Raw genomic sequence first — 18,855 nt, forward strand, 5'->3', positions numbered from 1 at the left:
CACAAATAAAACCAGATCCAGAATGATTCATTCTAGGTATTTTAAAAGATTTTTATTGTGCCTCCTGAGAAGAACTCAGTTGAATTCAGTCTAGGAGAAATAATATTGGTAAAACTACTCAGCTCTCTCTAACAGCTGCATGCTGTACAGAAAGCTCCTTTGATGCAACTACAGGTAAATGTGTGTCAGCACTTGTTTGGTATGAACCAACCCATGCACTGTCCTTCTTAAATGCATGTGGGTTTACTTGGAGTTCCTCAAAAGGGGCTCTGTGTGTGTGTAGTTCAAGCAGACTTTAATATAGTTCATGATGCCTGAGGCTGAGAGCTACCACGAACAGAAATCAGCCTGTGCTTGTGACTGCACTGGTCCCTATTCTGCAGTCCTTAACAGCACTGCACAAGGCTTGATCCTACCAGAGTCCAGCTGGTCTCAGTGGCCCCTCTGTCCCCAGAGCAACCCTCCTGTGCAGGGAAGAGTGGAAGCACAGGGGCCTGCAAAGTGTCAATAGCACTATGAAACTGTGCTCAATCACCTTAAAACAACTGTCTTCAAAATACTTCTGTCCACATTTAAAAGCAGAAAGAGCAATCACATGGAGTCAGACGGTTTGTACCCCAGGAGAGGTTGGGTTGCTGGTTCTGGGTTCCAGGGGTGCAGGGGAAGGCGAGGGCTGAAGCTGCTGGGGAGTGAGACCCAGCATTTGGATGACCCTGGAGGAGGGTCCAGTGCAGGCACTGGTGTGCGGCAGAGGCCACACACCTTCCCGAGGCCCTGCCCAGTGCTGTGCTTGTTGCACTCATCTGTTGCTAGAGGAAAGTGGTGTGTTCACAGGGTGATGGGGAGGAGCAGAAGCAGCTTCAGGCCTTCAGAGCCTCAGTAAATCCATACCTGAATCCTGGCCTTTCATACAAGTGTAGCCTGCTGTCCCCCAGGAGCATTTTTATACCTAACATGTTCATCTTCCTTTCTGGACATAATGACTGATTAGACACATACACTGAGACACAGAGGTGCTCTGAAAAGCTGAGGTACTGCTAGATCACTGTGACTAGAAAACAACAGTGCTTTATCTGCACATCTTTGCATCTTCTTTACAACATGCCCTACACACGTGGTCAGGCCAAGGGAACTTTCTTTCCTGTGTGGACAACACAGACCTATGGGTATATGGTTTCCTGCTATTTCATAACAGAAAGCAATGTCAAATAGTGTCTAAACCTACTTCCAGTTAAGTCAACAGCAAAACTGTCATGAATTTCAAGGGGTTTACAGTGAAAACAGTACTGTCTCACCCACGTGCAGCAGAATTTCAACAGTTCAAACAAGTGGAAAATGTTACAGCATTTTTTTTTCCCCATTGCAATCTATGCACCAAATTCTCTTCTGCCTTATAATCCATGGAGTCAGACTTTTTCCAAGCAGATACAAAACTCCCTTGGACTTCAATCACAATTCTGCTCTCTTTACAGCTTTTTATTTTGTCTCATCCCTGATGCCTGGACCAGCAATGTTTAGGAGCCACGTTACACTCACGTTATCTGAGGCAACAAGATACAGACTAATGAAGTATGAGTATAATGTATATGTAGTCTTACCAAAATCCAGTAAAAAGAGTAAAACATAATCCTGTTTTTTTTTTTCTTTAATCTGAATCGCTATTATCCTCTTGGAAGGGAACTGTAGGGAATCTTTTGCCAAGGAATAAACACAGAGGACAATATCCTGCAACCCTCCTGTATGCTGAATAGCTCTTACTCAAATAGTTCAATTAAAATCAATGGGACCACTTGTGTGCCTAAGTGCTGTTCTGCAGGAGGACTGATTACAGGCTTCAGCACTTTTGGCCTGAAGATGTACTAATGTGTGATCACAGCCCAGCGTTTAAATGTGCCTATTTTAAAACGACTTGCTTGTGTTTAAACCAGCTAGTTTTAGGCAACAGCTGTGCAGCAGCTCTCTGAGATAAGGATGCAAAGTTAGCAGCGCAAATAGGATGGTGTGGACAGGAAAGGTGCTGAGCTCCTTCCTGTGCAGCCTCGGTGCCAGGAGCCAGGCTATTCTGGTAGATGGCTTCTGTGTATCCAGATGACGAAAGGCAGCTGAATATGCTGGCAAGGGCTGGAAAGCTGGCAGTAGCTTTGACTGCGTTTCTGAGAGCTTTCCACTGTTTCTTTTTTATTCGGCAGGTTAGACTGTTCTGTGGAGTTTAGTAATTCTTGTAGATCTCTCTGCATGTTTTTGCAGTACTGCTGTTCTCCTCTCTTGCGTCACCACGTATGTGCCAGGCACATTTCGACAGCGTTTTCTGGCATCCCACACGCATCGCCTTTTTTTTTTATTATTATTCCGATTCATTTCTTGCCATACTTTCCACTCTGAAAGCAGGAGGCTTTTCTTTCAGCTGTAGTCATGTGCTAACTCTTCTGACTTGCAGCCCTGCTGGTGAGAAGCAGTCAAAATCTGCTTGAAATATCAGCTAGCTTTAGGAACACCCTCAGCCAGAGGTGGGGGTGAGAAATCCCACCGCGGGCACACCAAGAGCCTCTTGTTGCTGTCAGATGCAGAAGGGCCCAAGGCAACGGCCCGGTGATGCCAAGGGACCCTCCGTTTGCTGACGCCTGGAAGGAGGTCGGGGTTTTTTTTGCCCTCCACACAAAGGCGGTTGTAGGGAGGTGGGAGCTGCCTCTTCTCTCAAGTGGATGATGACAGGACAAGAGGGAACGGCCTGAAGTTGCACCCGGGGAGGTTTGGGCTGGATATTAGAAGTAAGTTTCTTTACGGAAAGAGGGGTTGGACAGTGGAACAGGCTGCCCAGGGGGGGGGAGGAGCCACCATCCCTCTGAGTGTTTAAAACAAACACAGACGTGGTGCTTAGGGGCACGGCTTAAACACCGAACGGGTAAATGAGGTGATGGTTGGTGGATCGAGGTGATGGCTGGACTTGATCATCTTCACGGTCTTTTCCAACCAGGGCGATTCTGTGACGCCTGCCAAGCTCCACGGGCACCGTCATGAGGAGGCAGCTCCTCCCTGCCTCCTGCCCGGCCTCCCTCCCCTCCCTCGCAGCGACCACGCCGCCCGCTTCCCCCGTGCCCCGGAGGGACCAGCCCGCTTCTACCGACGGGCTAAAACGTCTCTTTTTGTGCGAAACCCGCCCGGCGCCGAGGGACACGCAGCCCCGCCGCGCATGCCCGGGCGGCTCCGGGCCCCCCTCCCCAGCCAGGGGCAGCGCGGCGGCCACGGACGCACCGCACCGCGGCCCCGCGGCCGCCGCCTCCCCCGGCCTCCTTCGCAGCCCCGTCCCCCCGCCCGCCCGCCCGGCCTCCCTCAGCAGAGCCGCGGGGCCGTTTCCCGGCAGGGAGCGGCTGCGAGTGCCCGTACCCCGCGGGGCCGGGCCTGACCCGGGCCGGCAGCGAGGGGCAGGGAGGCTGCAGCGCCCCGGGGCGCGGGGCCGGAGCCCGGCGGCGGCTCCCTCCAGAGGAGGCGCTCCCTGCCGTAGCCCCGGCGCTGTCACCTGGGGCGGCAGCGGCGTGCGGGGGCTCCCGGGTCCTGCCACCCCTCCCTTTTTCCTCGCTCCCCCTGGTTCCCCGGCGCCCCGGGAGGCGGGTCCGGAGGCAGCTCCGCCCGCCCCTCCGCCTGCCTCTTCCTCCCAGCAACGCCGCGCCCCCTCCTGCCCGCCCGCCTCCCGCCCCATTGGCCCCTTCCCCGCCTTCATTTGCATGGCGCGACGCGGGCCAATCGGCGGCCGCTCCCTGCTTAACATGCAAGGAGCCGGCCAATCGGCGGGCGCGGGGGCCGGGCCACCACGTGCTGTTGCTAAGCTTCGGCTTCTAAATCGTTCCCGTCGCGCCCGGCCAATGGGCGCGGGCGACGCGGATCTGTCAACATTCCCTGCCCCAGCCGGAGGGGCGGGGGGGGGCTCCGGCTGCCGGTTGGCCCGGCTGCCTCCCTGCCGCCCGCCCCGCCGCCCGGCCGCGCTGCCCCATTGGCGGCGGGGCTTGCCCGTCGCCTCTGTGTCAAATGTAGGTTGAGAGAGGTGCCTTATAATCGGGGGCTTGGAAGTCCCCCGCGCGTGAACTCGGCGCGGTGCGCGGCGCGGGGCGGCGGGGGGCTGGGGGCTCGGCACGGCTCGGCACGGTTCGGCTCGGCACGGACAGCCATGGAATTGAACTCTCTGTTAATTCTGCTGGAAGCGGCCGAGTACTTGGAGAGAAGAGACCGAGGTACTGGGCGCAGGCGGGCAGTCAGGCGGGCACCCGCTGCCGGCCTTTGTTGTGCGGAGGCTGCGGCGGGCGGGCCGGGCCGGGGAGCAGCCCCGCACCTCACCTGCCCCGCACCTCACCTGCCCGGCCGCCGCGGGAGCCCCCGCGCCCCGCCAGGCACCGCGCTGCCCCGGGGAGCAGCGCTGCTCCGCTCCCTGCCTCTTTACGTCCATCTCTCTGCCCGTCTCTCGGTTGTTTTCGGGTCAGGCTCCGGACGGGGCTGTGCGTGTGTCGCAGCGCTCAGGACACCTCACGCTCGGGGTCTGGCAGTCGTTAATTGTATGGCAGTGCTCCCCTCCCCCCAGCGCAGCGTGACAAGGGTTTGCATGATCCGCCTCGTTTTTCATCTGCACTCGAATAATCCTCCTAATTTCGGCACTTTTCCCCCCCCCCTCCCCCTTTCTCTTTTTTTTTTTCTTCTTTGGTTTATCGAGTTATATATATTTTATTTTTGTCTCGCTTCTTTTAAGAGATGCCAGAATAAAATCCAAACAAATCAACCGGAAAAAAATTCTGTTCTTTACCCTAGCGTTCCTGCAAAGGAGGAAAAAAATGCATGGAAAAAATATATTGCCACTAATGCTGACTTTGTCCCTAGAAGCAGAACATGGCTATGCATCAGTGTTACCCTTCGATAGTGACTATTCCAGAAAGAAAACAAAGGCAGGCACCATGGCCAGAAAATCCCAGAATAACAGGTAATAGACGCACCGCTTTTTCAGAATGAATCGGCAGCTTTTCCGATGTGTCTAGCTCATGTGCAGTGCATACATTTATCAAAAATAATAACTAATCCGGTGTCTTAGTTTCCCTCATCCCGGTAGTCGCCATTTTTCCCCTGGATGGGCTTGGCTCTGTTTTGATCTCTCATATAAACACTGCCACGCGTACACCATCTCGGTACTCACTGCACTTCTGAACCATCCGCCCTCATCGCTCCCTCTGCTCTGCGCTCACCGACGGCCGCTTTCACTGCAGATCTTTTAACACCATCATCGCCACCCAGACTTCTCTTTGCATGGCACTAATTTAACCCCCCCTCCCCCCCCTCGGCATTTATTTATAAACCACAGGCAGCGAGCGGACCGGCCGCCTCCCCCAGCGCAGCCGGGGCAGATGCAGCCTCCGGTTGCGGGGCTGGGAGAAGGGAGCGTGTCCGGGGCGGTGGGACAGACCCACTCGTGAGCTTCAACTTCTCCTGTAGGCAGTGAGTGAGAAGGTGCTGGGGTGAACTTGACCTCGCCAGGGTTTCTGCTGCACCGCTGGCTTCGCCAGCCCGCCCACCCGCCCCGCCGCATGCAGATCCGTCCCCAGTGCATGACTCGGGGGTTGTTTATCGCGATTATCGTCCGCCTTGTCGTGGTCGCGGTGGTTTCGTTGTTTTTCCCCGCAGCCGCTACCTGTGCTGCGATGGCATGAGCGGAGGGAGGGCTGCTGTGCGCAGGCTCCGCAGCTTTGTTTGCTGCTCGGGCAGCGGCTGTGTACGTGCAGGAGGCTGTCTTACAGGGACAGTGCCGGCCCCTGCCTGGGAGCTCCTCCAGCCCTTGCTGTGCCTTGCTCTGCTTTGCTCTTCCAGGGCTTCTCCGGAGAGGACCGAGGACTGTGCCCAGCTTGGCCTGCTTCGCCCTGGAGTGGCAGTGCTTTCCCCAGCACGGGTTCTGCTCTGTACGCTGGTGCTGGATGCTGGCTCCTCTAGAATAGCCTAAAATGAACTCGGCTCGCACGTGACGTGTTTTCCAAACGAGCAGTGAGTCTTGGCGGGCCTGCTCCGCTCCCGCTCCCCCTCCGGCGGGCACCCCGCACGGCAGCGGGCACCCCGCACGGCAGCGGGCACCCCGCACGGCAGCGGGCACCCCGCACGGCTGCGGGCAGCTGGGGCTGCTGGCTCTGGGGCGGTGCGGGGCAGAGGGCCAGCGGCTGCTCCGGGGGCACCGGGGCTGCAAAGTGAAATGAAAAGCTGACAGGCTCCCTCCTTGAGAAAAACATGAGCTGCTGAGCGCCCTGCCCGTGCCTTCCACGGCCGAGCAATGTGTCTTGAGGACGACTGAGGGGGGAACCAATCGTTCCCCTGTGCCCCGGGTCCGAGTAAGGCAACCATCTCAGGGGGTATTTGTTGTAGTACTCCTACATCTTTTGTTTTTAGTTGAAGTCTTTGTCTCATCTTGGAGCATGGAGAATATGACAGTTCATTTTAAAAAAGAAAGTCATCAAGCGTGGGAGGCGTGTCTTGTTTTCTGAGACACTTTGGTCCTGAAGATTTTTATTTTATTTTCCTAAAAAAAAGCATGCTCACTGCCTTTTAAAAAAATTCTCACTTAACTGAAACACGTCTGATAAGATTTCCAGCTGCAAACAGCTCATTGAACTGTACAGATTTCTTCTTTTCTGTCTCTTGCATCCAAGAAATCTGTGTTACTTACAGAGCTATTATTCCATCGTTTCTGTTCTTAGGTCTCTTGTCATCCGCTGCAAAACAGTTATTTGTCTGAACTGTAAGCTGCTTTCAGGAGTTTTTAGGAGAGGATTTGTAATCTATCAAATACAGCAGAATTAAAAGATTTCTGGTTGCAGTTTAGCTAGCATTATTAAGGCTGAGGCATAGACGTCTGCTTGCAGTTACCTTCCTGCTTTTTCTCCGTCTGTAGATTTCTATTTACCTGTTCAGTCTTACGGTCTGATTCTGCAGCAGTGGCAGCGTTCAAAAATGCCATCCTGCGGAATGCAATGTGTGTGTTTATTTACACTTTCTTTTCCTTCTAGCTGCAGTGGTTAGATGAGGGAAGCATTGTTGGTGTTACGGGACTGGATGAGGCTTGTTGAGGAGCGGTTTCAAGGGTGACCACCACCAGGATGGTGGTTTGCCTGGCTCAGCACGAGCACTGGGCTGGCTTGTTGGCGTGGGAAGCAGAGGTGCATTGCTTTAATGCAGCACCCTGCTATGCTGGGGATGGAGGTGCAGCAGCAAGGCTGTGTGGGCATCTCTGCCTTGTACCTACCGATGCGGTGCCCATGTCTGCAATCTCTGCTTCAGTCTACCTGTCAGCTTAGATTTGAAGGAGGGGAATGATCCTTGTGTTTAAACTTCCAATCTAAAATGCATGGAGTACACCAGCATCACTGGTTTGTTATTTGGAGCTTATAGGCTACAAGGTCTGAGCCCCAGACTAGCCTGTGAATTTTTGGTAATACAGTTAAATCTTCCAAAGCAACTCGGAGATTAACAGAGGGAGACGACTGGCCAAAGTTCAGAGGATCTACAGTGGTCGTGTGTGATGTGAACCACTGGACAAAGTGTTTGTCCATATTTTTCCACTTAAACCGTTTTCCAGATGCTCTGGAGCATCAGATGCAGGCAGACATGATTGCATATGTGTCTGAAATTTAAGCCTTATTATTGCATTGTTTTTCTTACATATAAAAATACATACTTAAGCTTGGAGGAGAAGGAAAGGAGTAGGTAACTGCCCATTTCAAAACTGCAGGGGGCTTTGTTGTTGTTTTAATTTTCTATTTTTGTATGCTGTTGCTTGCAGCATCTGATCAGATTAAAAAGTGAGATACGTATATATTTTATATTTTTTTTTCATGCTTCATCACCTATACACGATATATAAAAACATCTTCCTCCTCATTCTTGGAAAAACAGAAAAGAGGGGAGGAGGAGAAAAACTGTCAGATGTGAGGAAGCCTGATGTGCTGTACCTGTTGTCTTTGTTCTGTGTGTTCTTGCCCATGCTGCCTGCCTGTGGGGCATGAAGCACGTCCCCCGTGTCGTACAGGTGCGCTGGCCGGGCACGGTGGGACGGGGCAGGGATGGACACCTCCTTCCTCTGCCCAGGTGGTGGTGATGTTCATGTAAGAAATTGTATCTGGAGACCTCCATCCTCTCATGGAAAGCTGGCAAGGCCCAGACCAGCAGGAGGAGAAAGGGAGGGAAGGCTGGACAGGATCCTCTGGGCAGGATGCTCAGGTCTGGACTAAAAGCTTGCTGGCCTCTCAGCTGCGATTAAATGAGAAGTGATTTTGTCAGGTTTGGGTTCATGCAAGGAAAAAATATCAGCAGTATTGCATTTATTTAACCAAAACCTATAAGCTTTTGGTCCACCATAGGAGTGTAACATTTTTGCGTCATCCACTGATGGTTCAGATCAAATTTGGAAGTGTTTATTAGCAGTTTGTTGCTAAACAACATTCTTGGAGTTATTGTTAGCAATCAGACACAATTTTTAGCCGTTTCTTTCTAACTTCTACTTTGAAGTTACTTGATCGTATGTGTTTTCTTCTCAGCTTCCTATGGTGTGCCCTTTCCCATGTCACATCAACCAGACTCCTTTGTTTTCTCTCTCTTTCTGGTTCGCCATTTGTAACGTGTCCTCAGCTGAGATTCAGACTTCTTCCCCTCCAGTAGTTCTGAGCAAAATCCTCTGGCAAACTGGATCTTGTTTTGCAAAGAGGACAAGAGATTGGGGAAAGACACAAGATTGACTTTTAGGGGGGAGGTAAATCTAGGTCCCATCTTCTTGTGACAGTAATATTTATCAGATACTGGACCACAGTATAATAAATATCTGTTCTTTGCAGAGCCATAGCTGTAGTTCCTGAAGCAGTCCCACACAGTCTTAATAATTCTTGTTCATATGTGTTTGGGCTTTAAGAAAAGACAGAAACTGAGCAGCTGGATTTAGTGCAGTTGTGCCTTGGAAGTGTTAGTAACAAATACTCAGAAGTCCCCCCCTGAGATTGCCGTTTGAGCCGAGGAAATGGAGGGGTGCCGGGGGGGAGTACAAGGCAAATCTGAAATTTGGTGACATTTGCTCAGGAGGCAGGGCACTTCGACAGACACGGGGCTTTCCTGTGCCCTGGATGTAATGACACCCACCAGGTGTGGGGTGAATTCAGCTGTGCAGGGGTGTGAGACGTGTGTCCGCCTGTGCGCGGGGCCGGGGGGGCTTGAGCTCAAAAGGGTCAGAAATAAGGTAAAATGAAAACTAAAATCTCAGCATTAGATGCCAGTCCACTGAGGTCACAGTTAAATTTACTTGCAGAGAAAGGAGCTGGACACTGGTGGTGCAGTGTGTTTGGCCTGTTAATTTAGGAGCTGGTTTACTGAAGGAGGAGCGGAGCAAAATAAATGCTGGTTTATAAATATATCTCCTGTGTCAATTAATATTTTTGGTCATATGTTATATAAATAGACTTGTACTTTGTGCAGTGTTCTGGTGAAGTGTTATCTCTAGAAAAAGATGAAAGCTGCATTTGGTGTTTCAAATAAAAACAGAGCTTAATATCAGAATTCCTCTGTTAATGTTGGCTCACGGTGAGGGTCAACCTGTGGCCTGCAGAGCAAGCCTCTTGCTCTCTGCAGATGTTGCTCCATGCCCGCACAAAGCAGCTTAGGAATCAGAGCCTGATTTTTATTTAATTTATTTTTCCTTTTGTTGTTGTTGTTGTGGTTTTTGTTTGTTTATTTTTGGTTTTTGGGGTGGTGGGGTTTTTTTTTTGTTGTTTTTGTTTGTTTGTTTGTTTGTTTTTGTGAAAGGCCAAGAGTAAAACACTTGCAAACCAGGCTGTGCAGACATGGCTCCTCTGGTTTTTTGCCTGGCTTTCTGAATTCAGTAGATCCCTCTGGGTTTACTTCCCTTAAGCTGCTGGTAGAGAGATAGCAATTGGTATTACCATGTTTGTTTTTAAAACTGATGCATTTTAGTCCCAATATAATAGTTCTCACCAACTAACTGGTCTCTCACCCCTGAGGAACAGCAGGAGGTCTGTGATGCTTGGGAGTTGCAGTGCTCGTGCAGTTGAGGAAAAGAATTTGCCACCATATTAGAAGCATGTTCAGACCTCAGCACCGCAAACACATGGCAGCACAAACTTGAATGAGGTACTGAAGCCAGAGCTCTGCATCCTGGCTGTGCGAGGATGCCTGCTTCCCAGATCCCAGCTGAATCTGCAGGGCTGGTTAAATTTTGCTATGAGGAGAATGCAATAGTCAGTTCTACTCGATTAATTCCATCCGGGCCGTTTCTTCCCCAGCCTGTAAGCAATGTGTCCAGTTTAAAACAAATGGAAAAACCCCAACAACCCGGGAGGAGTGCATTACGGGGCAGGGTGTGTGCTTATGCTCAGGTTTGGCGTTGCACTGCTCCTCATCTCTGGTGATTAGGGTGGTGGGCTGTAATATTTTCAGTTGTGTCTCACGGAAGGTTATATGTGTGGGCAGGGAATTCCCTGGAAGAGGATCAGGGTCTTCCCAGTGAAAAGCTGTGTAGCACACTCCGGAAAACACAAAGGCTGTGAGAGTGTGAGCTGCGGGCTCTTATGCGCCAGTGCACTTGGGAGTGGGAATTGGATGCAGACACTCAGTGTGTAGCACCTTGTAAAACTTCTTGCTTTGTTTGTTCTTACTCTTTTTGGCCTAGACAAAAGCTGAAGTGCAAGCAACATGGTTCACACGTGGCACTCCAAGTGCTGTGCGACCTTAGGTGGAGGTGCATCCCCTGCCGTTGGGGTTGTACAACACCTTGCCAGCCCTGCCTGTAAAGAAAGCCCTGGCACCTGCAGAGCACTTGCCACCGTTTTAAGCACTTTGTTCACTGGCCTGTTGTGCTCCCCGTAGTGCTTCAAAATGCACTGGCAACTGGTGGCAACGTGGTGACTCACAGCTGGGACCTGGCGCCCCGTAGCATTGGAGAAGAGGTTTCTGCAGCGTTGCTGATACATCCCTGCTCTTGTCAGGAGCTGTGCTGGCTTTGTTCCGATGAGATGCACTGTCTGGTGGGGCAAAGGGACAGAGGAGCAAGGGGAGGTGTCACATTAGTGGAACAGGCAGTGCACTGTGCACAGAGTGGCACCTCAGCCCAAAACGAATGTGGGCAGTTCCTGCTGGTTCAGCCATAAGCTGTAGAAAGTCGACTTCGAGGGGGACTTGTCTTTCTGTGTTAGTCTCATCATCTCAATTACCACCTATTTTTTTAGATGTATCTGCTGAATGTTGCATCAATCAAATGCTCAAATCTGATGCCTAGAAATGTTGTTTATGGAAGTGAGGGTGGTGGTAGGGGACAGCTCTGGGAATGTGGTCTTGGAAATGGCACAGCATCTTACACAGCAATATCTGTGTTTACTTGGCTCCCTCCCTTCTTTCAAATCTTTTTTTGACAATTTATTCACAAAGGAAGTTTAACTGCTGCTTCTTAGCTGGTGAACTGCTCAGAATTTGCTAAAGAGATATTAGGATTGTCTCAGCAGTAGCATTGCTGATCCCCTCCTTCTGAATCTATGATTTTGCTGTTGATTTTTTTACTGTTGGCTTTTCCCTTTTATTTTTATCTGAACTTTTTATTGACACCTTTCCTTCATCACTACTCCGCCAGGTTTTACGTGGAGATTCAGAGTCCAATACAGTGAAGTTAAGCTATACACCAAAAGCCTTCATTCTCTTGCAGCTGCTTTTGAAAGGTTCCACAGACCATTTGTCTGAAAACCAAAGTCTTGCGTCTGTCTCCTTTACAGTAGTATATATATATATATATCTATATATCTTCTTAGTCCTGGCCTACAATTTATCTTTTATTGAAGTAATAAAAGACTTTATTTTGAAACAGAGGTAGTGCTTTGGGTACTGGCTTGTGTGTGGACAAGTTCTTATGGTTTTTTTCCCCTCAGTTCAGGTTGCATGAAGAACAGAAAAAGCTGGATATTCTAGCAAAGTACTGTGCTGTAGACAGTGAAGGAGAGAATAAACAATATTTAGAGAGAGGTTAAACTCTTCTGAAAAACCATCATGTTTATAATAGGCTATTTAGCCTGTTCTGTAGGTGGAGAAACTGCCAGGTAAATGTCAAAACTCTCAGTTTCATTTCCCAGATAGGGCCTGATAGTTGAGGCATTAGTCAGCCTCTCTGCACGTCCTGAAATGTGTGGCTGGTGCCTGTGTTTGCACACATTGGTGAGGCTTCTGCATCCCAAAGAGCTCTGCAAAGAGGCACACATTTGCTGCTGCTGTTTGGTAGCTGGCATAACCAGGGCAGGCAGCTGTGCCCCTCCAAAGCTGGGCTGGCAGGATTTATCCCAGGCGAATTCCAGGGTCACCCTTCGTGAGCCAGAGGTGCCTTGTGGGTGTGCTGCCTGCAGGTCTTCTGGGTACTAATTGCATCTTCCCTGAACCCAGGAAAATACTCTCTGCAGGCTGAATTTCTTGGCGGGTGGTTCTGCTGGTGCACCATGTGTGCTCACCGGAGATGGTTCTGAGCTCCACTGCAGCAGGCAGGTTGGAATTGTCTCATCACAGTGATTGTGTTAATCTTTTGTATAATTGCCAAAAATGTCAGTGGGGCTCATGCCATAGGGCTGAATCTAGGCCAGCCTGTAGTTGTTCTCTCCCAGAATCCCATGTGAAGAGTGTCTGTGCCTTAGACAGGTCCTTTGGGGGTGTCTGGGGAGAATGGTTCCTCCTGAACTCAAATGTTGGTGGATTTGGCATGTTTGTCACTTTTCTTGGAGAGAAGGCTTGAGCTATCTCTGTATGTGTAGGAGCAGAAAATAAAAACAATATTCCCTTATAAGGGTGAAATGGCAAAGACAGGAAATCACAGCAAATGGCAGCCCACCTTGACCCATTAAAGTGGCACAGAATAAGTGTAAAACACTTTCAGTGTTGCTGCATTGGTCAGGAGCACTTGCACGGCACAGTAGGAACATGGATTTTACCTGATTGTGGCTGACTTGCTGCAACAAGTTAAAAAAATTAAATTCATAGGCTTTTCAGAAACAGGTATCAGGTAGTGGCTGAGATAACTGATGTCTTGGTAACGGTACCGGAATGCTTTCCAGTTAAAATGGATTAACATCAGTTCTGAACCTTGTGTGCATTTGAGTTTTCTTCTACATATAGGGGGTCAGTTTGCTTAATTCCTTTCAAGATCAGGAGCTGTGCCAGGCTGAAATAGACAGCTTGTGGATTTGTTCGTTGGTTATTTCTTTGCATGAGCTTTGCTTTCTTTTATCCCCTCTCTGTGGCTGGAGAGATGCTTCCGTCACCAGGATCACCTGGGTATGCCGCAGCATCCAGCCGCCTGCGCCTGTGCGGGGAGAGGCAGAACAGCTTTGCCACTGGGCACGTCGTGCAGTTGTGCAGGAGGAGTTTCTCACCCTGGGATGTCTCTGCTCATTCGATGGACTGTGCACTTCCACCTCCACAAAGGCGTCCCGGTCAGCACCTCACCCCCAGATGCAGGCAGGGATGGCAGCACCTTCTAGGAGAGCTGCTTTGACGTAAAAAAGCTGCCACCGCCTTTGTGTCTTTTGATCCTTAAGTACTGCAAACATTTTTAGTTGGGCAAGACTACAGGTCCGGGAAGTTGCTGGTTTTGAAGTGGCAACAATAACTTCATTTTAGGAATGTTTTTAATCTGAGCTGTATAAATAAACAGAATTAATATTCCCACCTGAATCAATTAAAAAAAAATAAAATCCTCCCAAGACGTCAGGGCCACCTTCTAATGGCAAAGTGCTGAGGCATGGGTTGGGGGGAAAAAAAAAAGCCTTGAATCCTAGTAGATGGGAAGAGAATAGCATGCTGATGTGGTCAGTTCAGGGACCATTATTATTTTTTTTTTTCCCCTGTTTGTAGACTCAGAAGAATTAAAAGGCTTTTTCTTTTTTGCCACTAAGGTGTCAACAGCAGTGGCAGTGGTTAGCTGCTGATTTTTCCTTCTGCTTTTCTGTGGGCTTGAAAGCTGGCTTTTTGGGTGCTTTTTACTCTCACCTGTTACCATTTAGATCTTCTAACACTTTCTGCCCCCTCATAATTTTTCTTCACAGATGAAAACCTTGTGGGCTGTTTTTGTTACTAACCTGCTCAGTTTTTTGTGTCAAATTCTGTTTCTGAATCTATTGAACACTAATAAATGCAAATTTATTATAATTCCCCCCTAAACCCACCGTTTACTCATGGAAATTAAGATGATACATTGAAGTATCTAAGGGATGTAAAAGTGAACTAATTTTAACAGCGAGGCTGTTTCATAATCCATATAGATACATGTTTTAGAGAGCTCTTTGGCAACTTATGCAGCTGTTGGCTCTTAAATATTCTAAATCTTGGTCTTTACTGTTTTCTCTAATGTTTGTTTTCTCTTTTTAATAGGTCGTCACACAATGAACTAGAAAAACATAGGTAAGTCTTGAAAAAAAGTGAATTAAAAGATATATGGCAGACATGAGAGTTACCATGCTTATTGAAGAATATTTTGTTGAAATTCTTTTGATTCTGCACTGAATAGTTTGTTAAGTTGGGGGGGGGTATAAACTAAAATCTAATAGATATGATATTATTTGGCTTTTTGATGTTGTTTGGTATGCTATTTTGAAACATCCCAGATAATTAGCTTTGGACTGGTTAGTGCTGTAACCAGTTAACTGTGCTGTTACTGATAAAAGACTCGGATTGCAGCAAATGTTTGCTAGAGGTGTTAAATGCTTTAAGTACAATCAAATTATTTTGTGATGAAGGTGGATGATTTTTGGGGAATAATATGTCACAGGGTTATTCTGTGTTTTTTTTTAAAGTATGCCTAAAGTGCAGTTAATTTTCATCTTGCATGTAAGTACCTACAGATGTATTTTCCCCCTCCGTCTGCTTCCTTGCTGGTACGTGTCCTGTCCAGAGAGCTGTGTGTGGGCTAGAAATCAGCAACTCCTGGGCTGCAGCCCTGATCCGTGTGTCCAGCGCTGGGAAAAGCTGTACTTACTTACCAAGGACATTCATTAGACCCTGAAGACCCGCTTTTTAAAGAACTCGTGTTTGCACAGTGTTGGAGGCAGTGTTTACTGTCTACCTTGTCAGAGTTTGTTTGCAGATGGGCTTTGTAGCTGTAGGAAGTCTCCTGGGGTGTGCTGCTCTGAAGGTGCCAGTCTTTGGCTTTCGGTTCCCTGGCTGATCAGAGCCCTGGCACCTTCACTGCAGGATCACTGCCTTTCACTTACCCCTCATGCAACAGGACAGACTCTCTTTCAGGTAGCTTTTTGTTCTTTTTCATGTAGCTTGTGGTCTTTCGGGTTTCATGTATCCAGAGAAAGTGAGGGGTGTATGTGTGAATATGACTTAAATCTATTTGCATGCTTCTGAGGAACGTGAAACGTGGTTGATGGCACAACAAGACTGAACACACAGGGGGTTTTTTGCGTGTTGTTCTGTGGCTGCAGTTATGTAGCAGCTAGACCATCACTTCCCTTGCATGCCTACATGCTTTCCTGTAGTTTAATTGTAATATGAGTAAACTACAGCTATGCCTAATAGCCACGTGGTCATCCTAGAGATGAGAGGAACAGGGGAAGGCTCAAGCTCACAAACACAGGCCGAGACTGCAGAATGCAGAGCATTGGCTAAGGTGGTTAAATCAGCTGGCAGAAGTTCTGCTGACAAAGAGTCTTCAGGAAAATAACTTCATGCAAAATTCTGTCCTTCGGTCACACTTAAAAAAAAAAATTAAAAAAGTAATCTTTGTCCCTGACTGTGCTTCTTTCTCACTCTCATTTTTATTGTCCCATCCTCTTTCCAGTTATTCTGTTTAATTTCATCATTTTCCCCTGCTTTATCACTGCTGACTCACAAAAATTTAAACTGCATATTCCTGTTTTTTTTTTTCTTCTACGCATTTTTATAACCTGGGCATGGAGTTGCCTCTTCTTCCCCCTGCTCTGCCTTAACATGTTTAAGCTGCTCAGTAAATGAGGCACAGCAGCATTTGCAGCAGATGCAGGGGCAGAAGAAGGATCTATTAATTGTTCAATCTCTGTTCTCACTTTCAGTTCTGTGTTGTATCTTTGTAGTAGCTGGACCATATAGTATTTGCCTTGCTAGCTTTTCTTTCTCTGCCATCTCAAGGTCAAAATCAGTAAACTGCAAGGTGTGTCTTGTGATTATGCAACTAATATTTGTTAGAGCTGCTGCTTGCTGTACCTCCTACAGTTACACTATACTTGAAGCCAGATTTTACTATTCGTGGTGAGAATCTGCAAATTAGTGCAAGATCCTTGTGTGTGCAAACAGGTGTTCACAAAAGCAGATGAGGTGTGTACAATCGTAGTTACCTAATTGGGAAAAAATGGGTGCAAAGGACTCTTGTAATTCTAATTTTTGTTAACAACCCCCTCCTCCAGCATTGTGGGTGTATGAGCTGATAATCCCGATCACACTGTCTTTCACTCTGTTTTACTAAAACTGCATTAAAATCTGTCAAGCATCTTGGAAAGTTTAGTGGAAAATTCCCAGCCATAGTGAGTCTCTGTAGCAGCTGGTCCTTGCAGCAGAGTCTATCCTCTTCCCCCATGCAGCCCTGCCCTGCCAGCTGTGAAGCACTGGATGTTGATTTTGGAGGTGTATCCTTTCCAGGACCAGTGTCTTTGACTCACCACAGCCATGATGCTTCTGGCTGAGGCACACTTGGTTATCTCACAGGAGCCTGTCAAGGAGGAAGAGAGGAGATGGCTGCTCATATCCTCCTCCTTGCCCAGTCCCTCACGTGGTGTCTGTGGGCTGGACTGAGTGCTGGAGGGCAGGGAAATGGCTTCCTCATTTACAGGGCCTTTGTGTCCTGGATGAGGGTGACCAGAGCTGCGACTAACCAGACAGCCACAGTAGCCATGTACTGGTACGTGATGCTGTTTCATGTTCTGCACTGGTGCTGCACAGAAGAGGTTTTATCTCTGGTTTTGACGTCAGTAGGAATGGCAGCAGTTGATCTGTGTGTGTGTGTGTGTGTGTGCAGACTCGGCTGTTTGGCACCACTACTTTAATTTGCATTTTCTACTGCTGGGTCTGTTTTGTATGCTCTTGAGGGGATGCTCAGAGGAAGACAAATGGAAGCACAGACATAATTCCAACAAAAACTGTCATTATATGATAGAATTCAGACTAGAGTTATGGTGAAATGTTGGTCAGCAACTTATACATAAAATTCCTTTTTCTCTGCTTCAAGGCTCCCTACAATACCCTGCTCAGAACTTCAGTGTGTGTTCACCAGAGTGGAATTCTGTAAGGACTCATCCCTCCGGTGGCAGTCCTGTTTTGGTGCTGTGTGATTAAGGTTTGCATCTCAGAGCCATGAAACAGGAAACCTCCTAAACAAAAAGTGGGAAGGCAGAAAATCTGCCTTAAGGTCAGATGAGGTTCTAGAAGGTACTTCAATAATTACAGACAGGTCAATCAGAATGGCACTCGGATGTAACTTAGTTCCTAATGACAAATATATGCATGGATATTCATGGATATATTTTTTGTTGTTGTTTCTAGCCAGACCATTGTATGTATCATTATGCTTTCACAGAGCAATGTAAATAAGTACATTGGTAATAATGCAGTTTTTTAAATTGACCTAACCTGACACCTGTACAGAGGAATTCAACTTTCACAGTGTAAAAAACCTCAAGAATCCATGAGAGACTCAAGCTTCTTAAAAAGACACAGCATAATCTCATTTATTTGCATCAATTTATACTAGTTACACATGACAATGTAATAACCAAGGTATATCCCCCTGAAGATTGCACTGAGATCTTCACAGTGCCCTGTGCAGGCAGTGAGTCATTGCCCTCTGTTATTCCTGTGTGGACTTGTTCCCCCAGCTTGCTCAGGACTGCGGGAGGAAGCAACACGTCCCTGCCGTGGTCCATCCTTCCTTGTCAGAGGCAGATGGAGCCCTGCTGAGGGATACTGGGATTGACCTGTCAGGGCTCCTCTGGTGACAGAGTCATTTCAACCCTGCTTGGCTGTGAGGAGCCCTGCTGCAAGAGGGCTTCAAGACCATATCATTTCTATGGCCAAGTCTTTGAAAGTAGCTTGTGGAACAGAATGCTTTTAAAGAACAGCTTTTAAGAATTAGTGAGGAAATAGGCAAGCCACGTGCTGCTGTCCCCAGGCTGGCAGTGTGTGAGCAGAATGAGTGCCTTGGCTGGGTGACCATGATACAGCTTGGTCTAGATGGACAGTTGCCACCTGCCTCTGTCAGACTGTTTGTTTTTTCCTCTGTGAGGGCTTTTTTGGTTTTTTTTTAAATCAAGAGGGAGGGAAGGGACAGATTAGCCAAAGTAGAAGTTGTCTTGCCTGCATGCCACAACATAGTAAACTCCTGGCAAGCAGTGGGACTGTAATTAGAAGAGGGAGCTCATTAATGGCTTTGGGAGGATGAAGGGGCTATCTTGAGCATGGCAGTGCTCAGCAGGGCAGCATCTGAGTTGCAAGTGCTCTCCTACTTGGAGGAGTCAGCAGATCCCATCCCAGGGCCTTTGGCATAGGTTTGACAAAAGCTGAACTGGGTGGAGGTAAAAACCAGGCACTGCTGTTGGGAGAGGTGGGCTCTAGGGGCAGTTCCCTGCCTTCCTATGGAAGTTGCTCCAAGTGAGTGTTCAGCTCAATCACAGGGTGCTGAGGGAGCAGGGAGCAGTTCTCACATGTACAGGGCTCACTAGTTTGTAGTGCAGTGAGCTGAGGCTGCTGTGGAGTTGGCCTGGAGCAGCTGAGTGGAACAGCCCTGAATTTTTAAAAGTGCAAGAGCAGGATAAGGAATACATGAGATGTAGTGACTTG

At 48.4% G+C, this 18,855-nt stretch overlaps 1 protein-coding gene across 5 annotated transcripts in view; it reads left to right on the forward strand.

Moving 5' to 3' along the window:
- The first annotated feature begins 4,081 nt into the window (after positions 1–4,081).
- The window catches only part of MXD4 (MAX dimerization protein 4), a 38,056-nt gene continuing 23,282 nt past the window's right edge, over positions 4,082–18,855 (forward strand). The window contains exons 1-4 of one of the 5 annotated variants that reach the window (XM_051617101.1): positions 4,082–4,226; positions 4,795–4,963; positions 13,293–13,478; positions 14,416–14,445. In XM_051617101.1, the coding sequence (XP_051473061.1) occupies positions 4,163–4,226; positions 4,795–4,963; positions 13,293–13,478; positions 14,416–14,445 (449 nt within the window). In that variant the 5' untranslated portion in view covers positions 4,082–4,162. The remainder of the gene's footprint in view (positions 4,227–4,794; positions 4,964–13,292; positions 13,479–14,415; positions 14,446–18,855) is intronic. The other 4 variants (XM_051617103.1, XM_051617102.1, XM_051617104.1 and 1 more) reach the window with 4 other exon arrangements.

The sequence above is a fragment of the Apus apus genome, chromosome 4 (assembly GCF_020740795.1).
Source record: "Apus apus isolate bApuApu2 chromosome 4, bApuApu2.pri.cur, whole genome shotgun sequence".
NCBI classification, from domain to species: Eukaryota; Metazoa; Chordata; class Aves; order Apodiformes; family Apodidae; genus Apus; species Apus apus.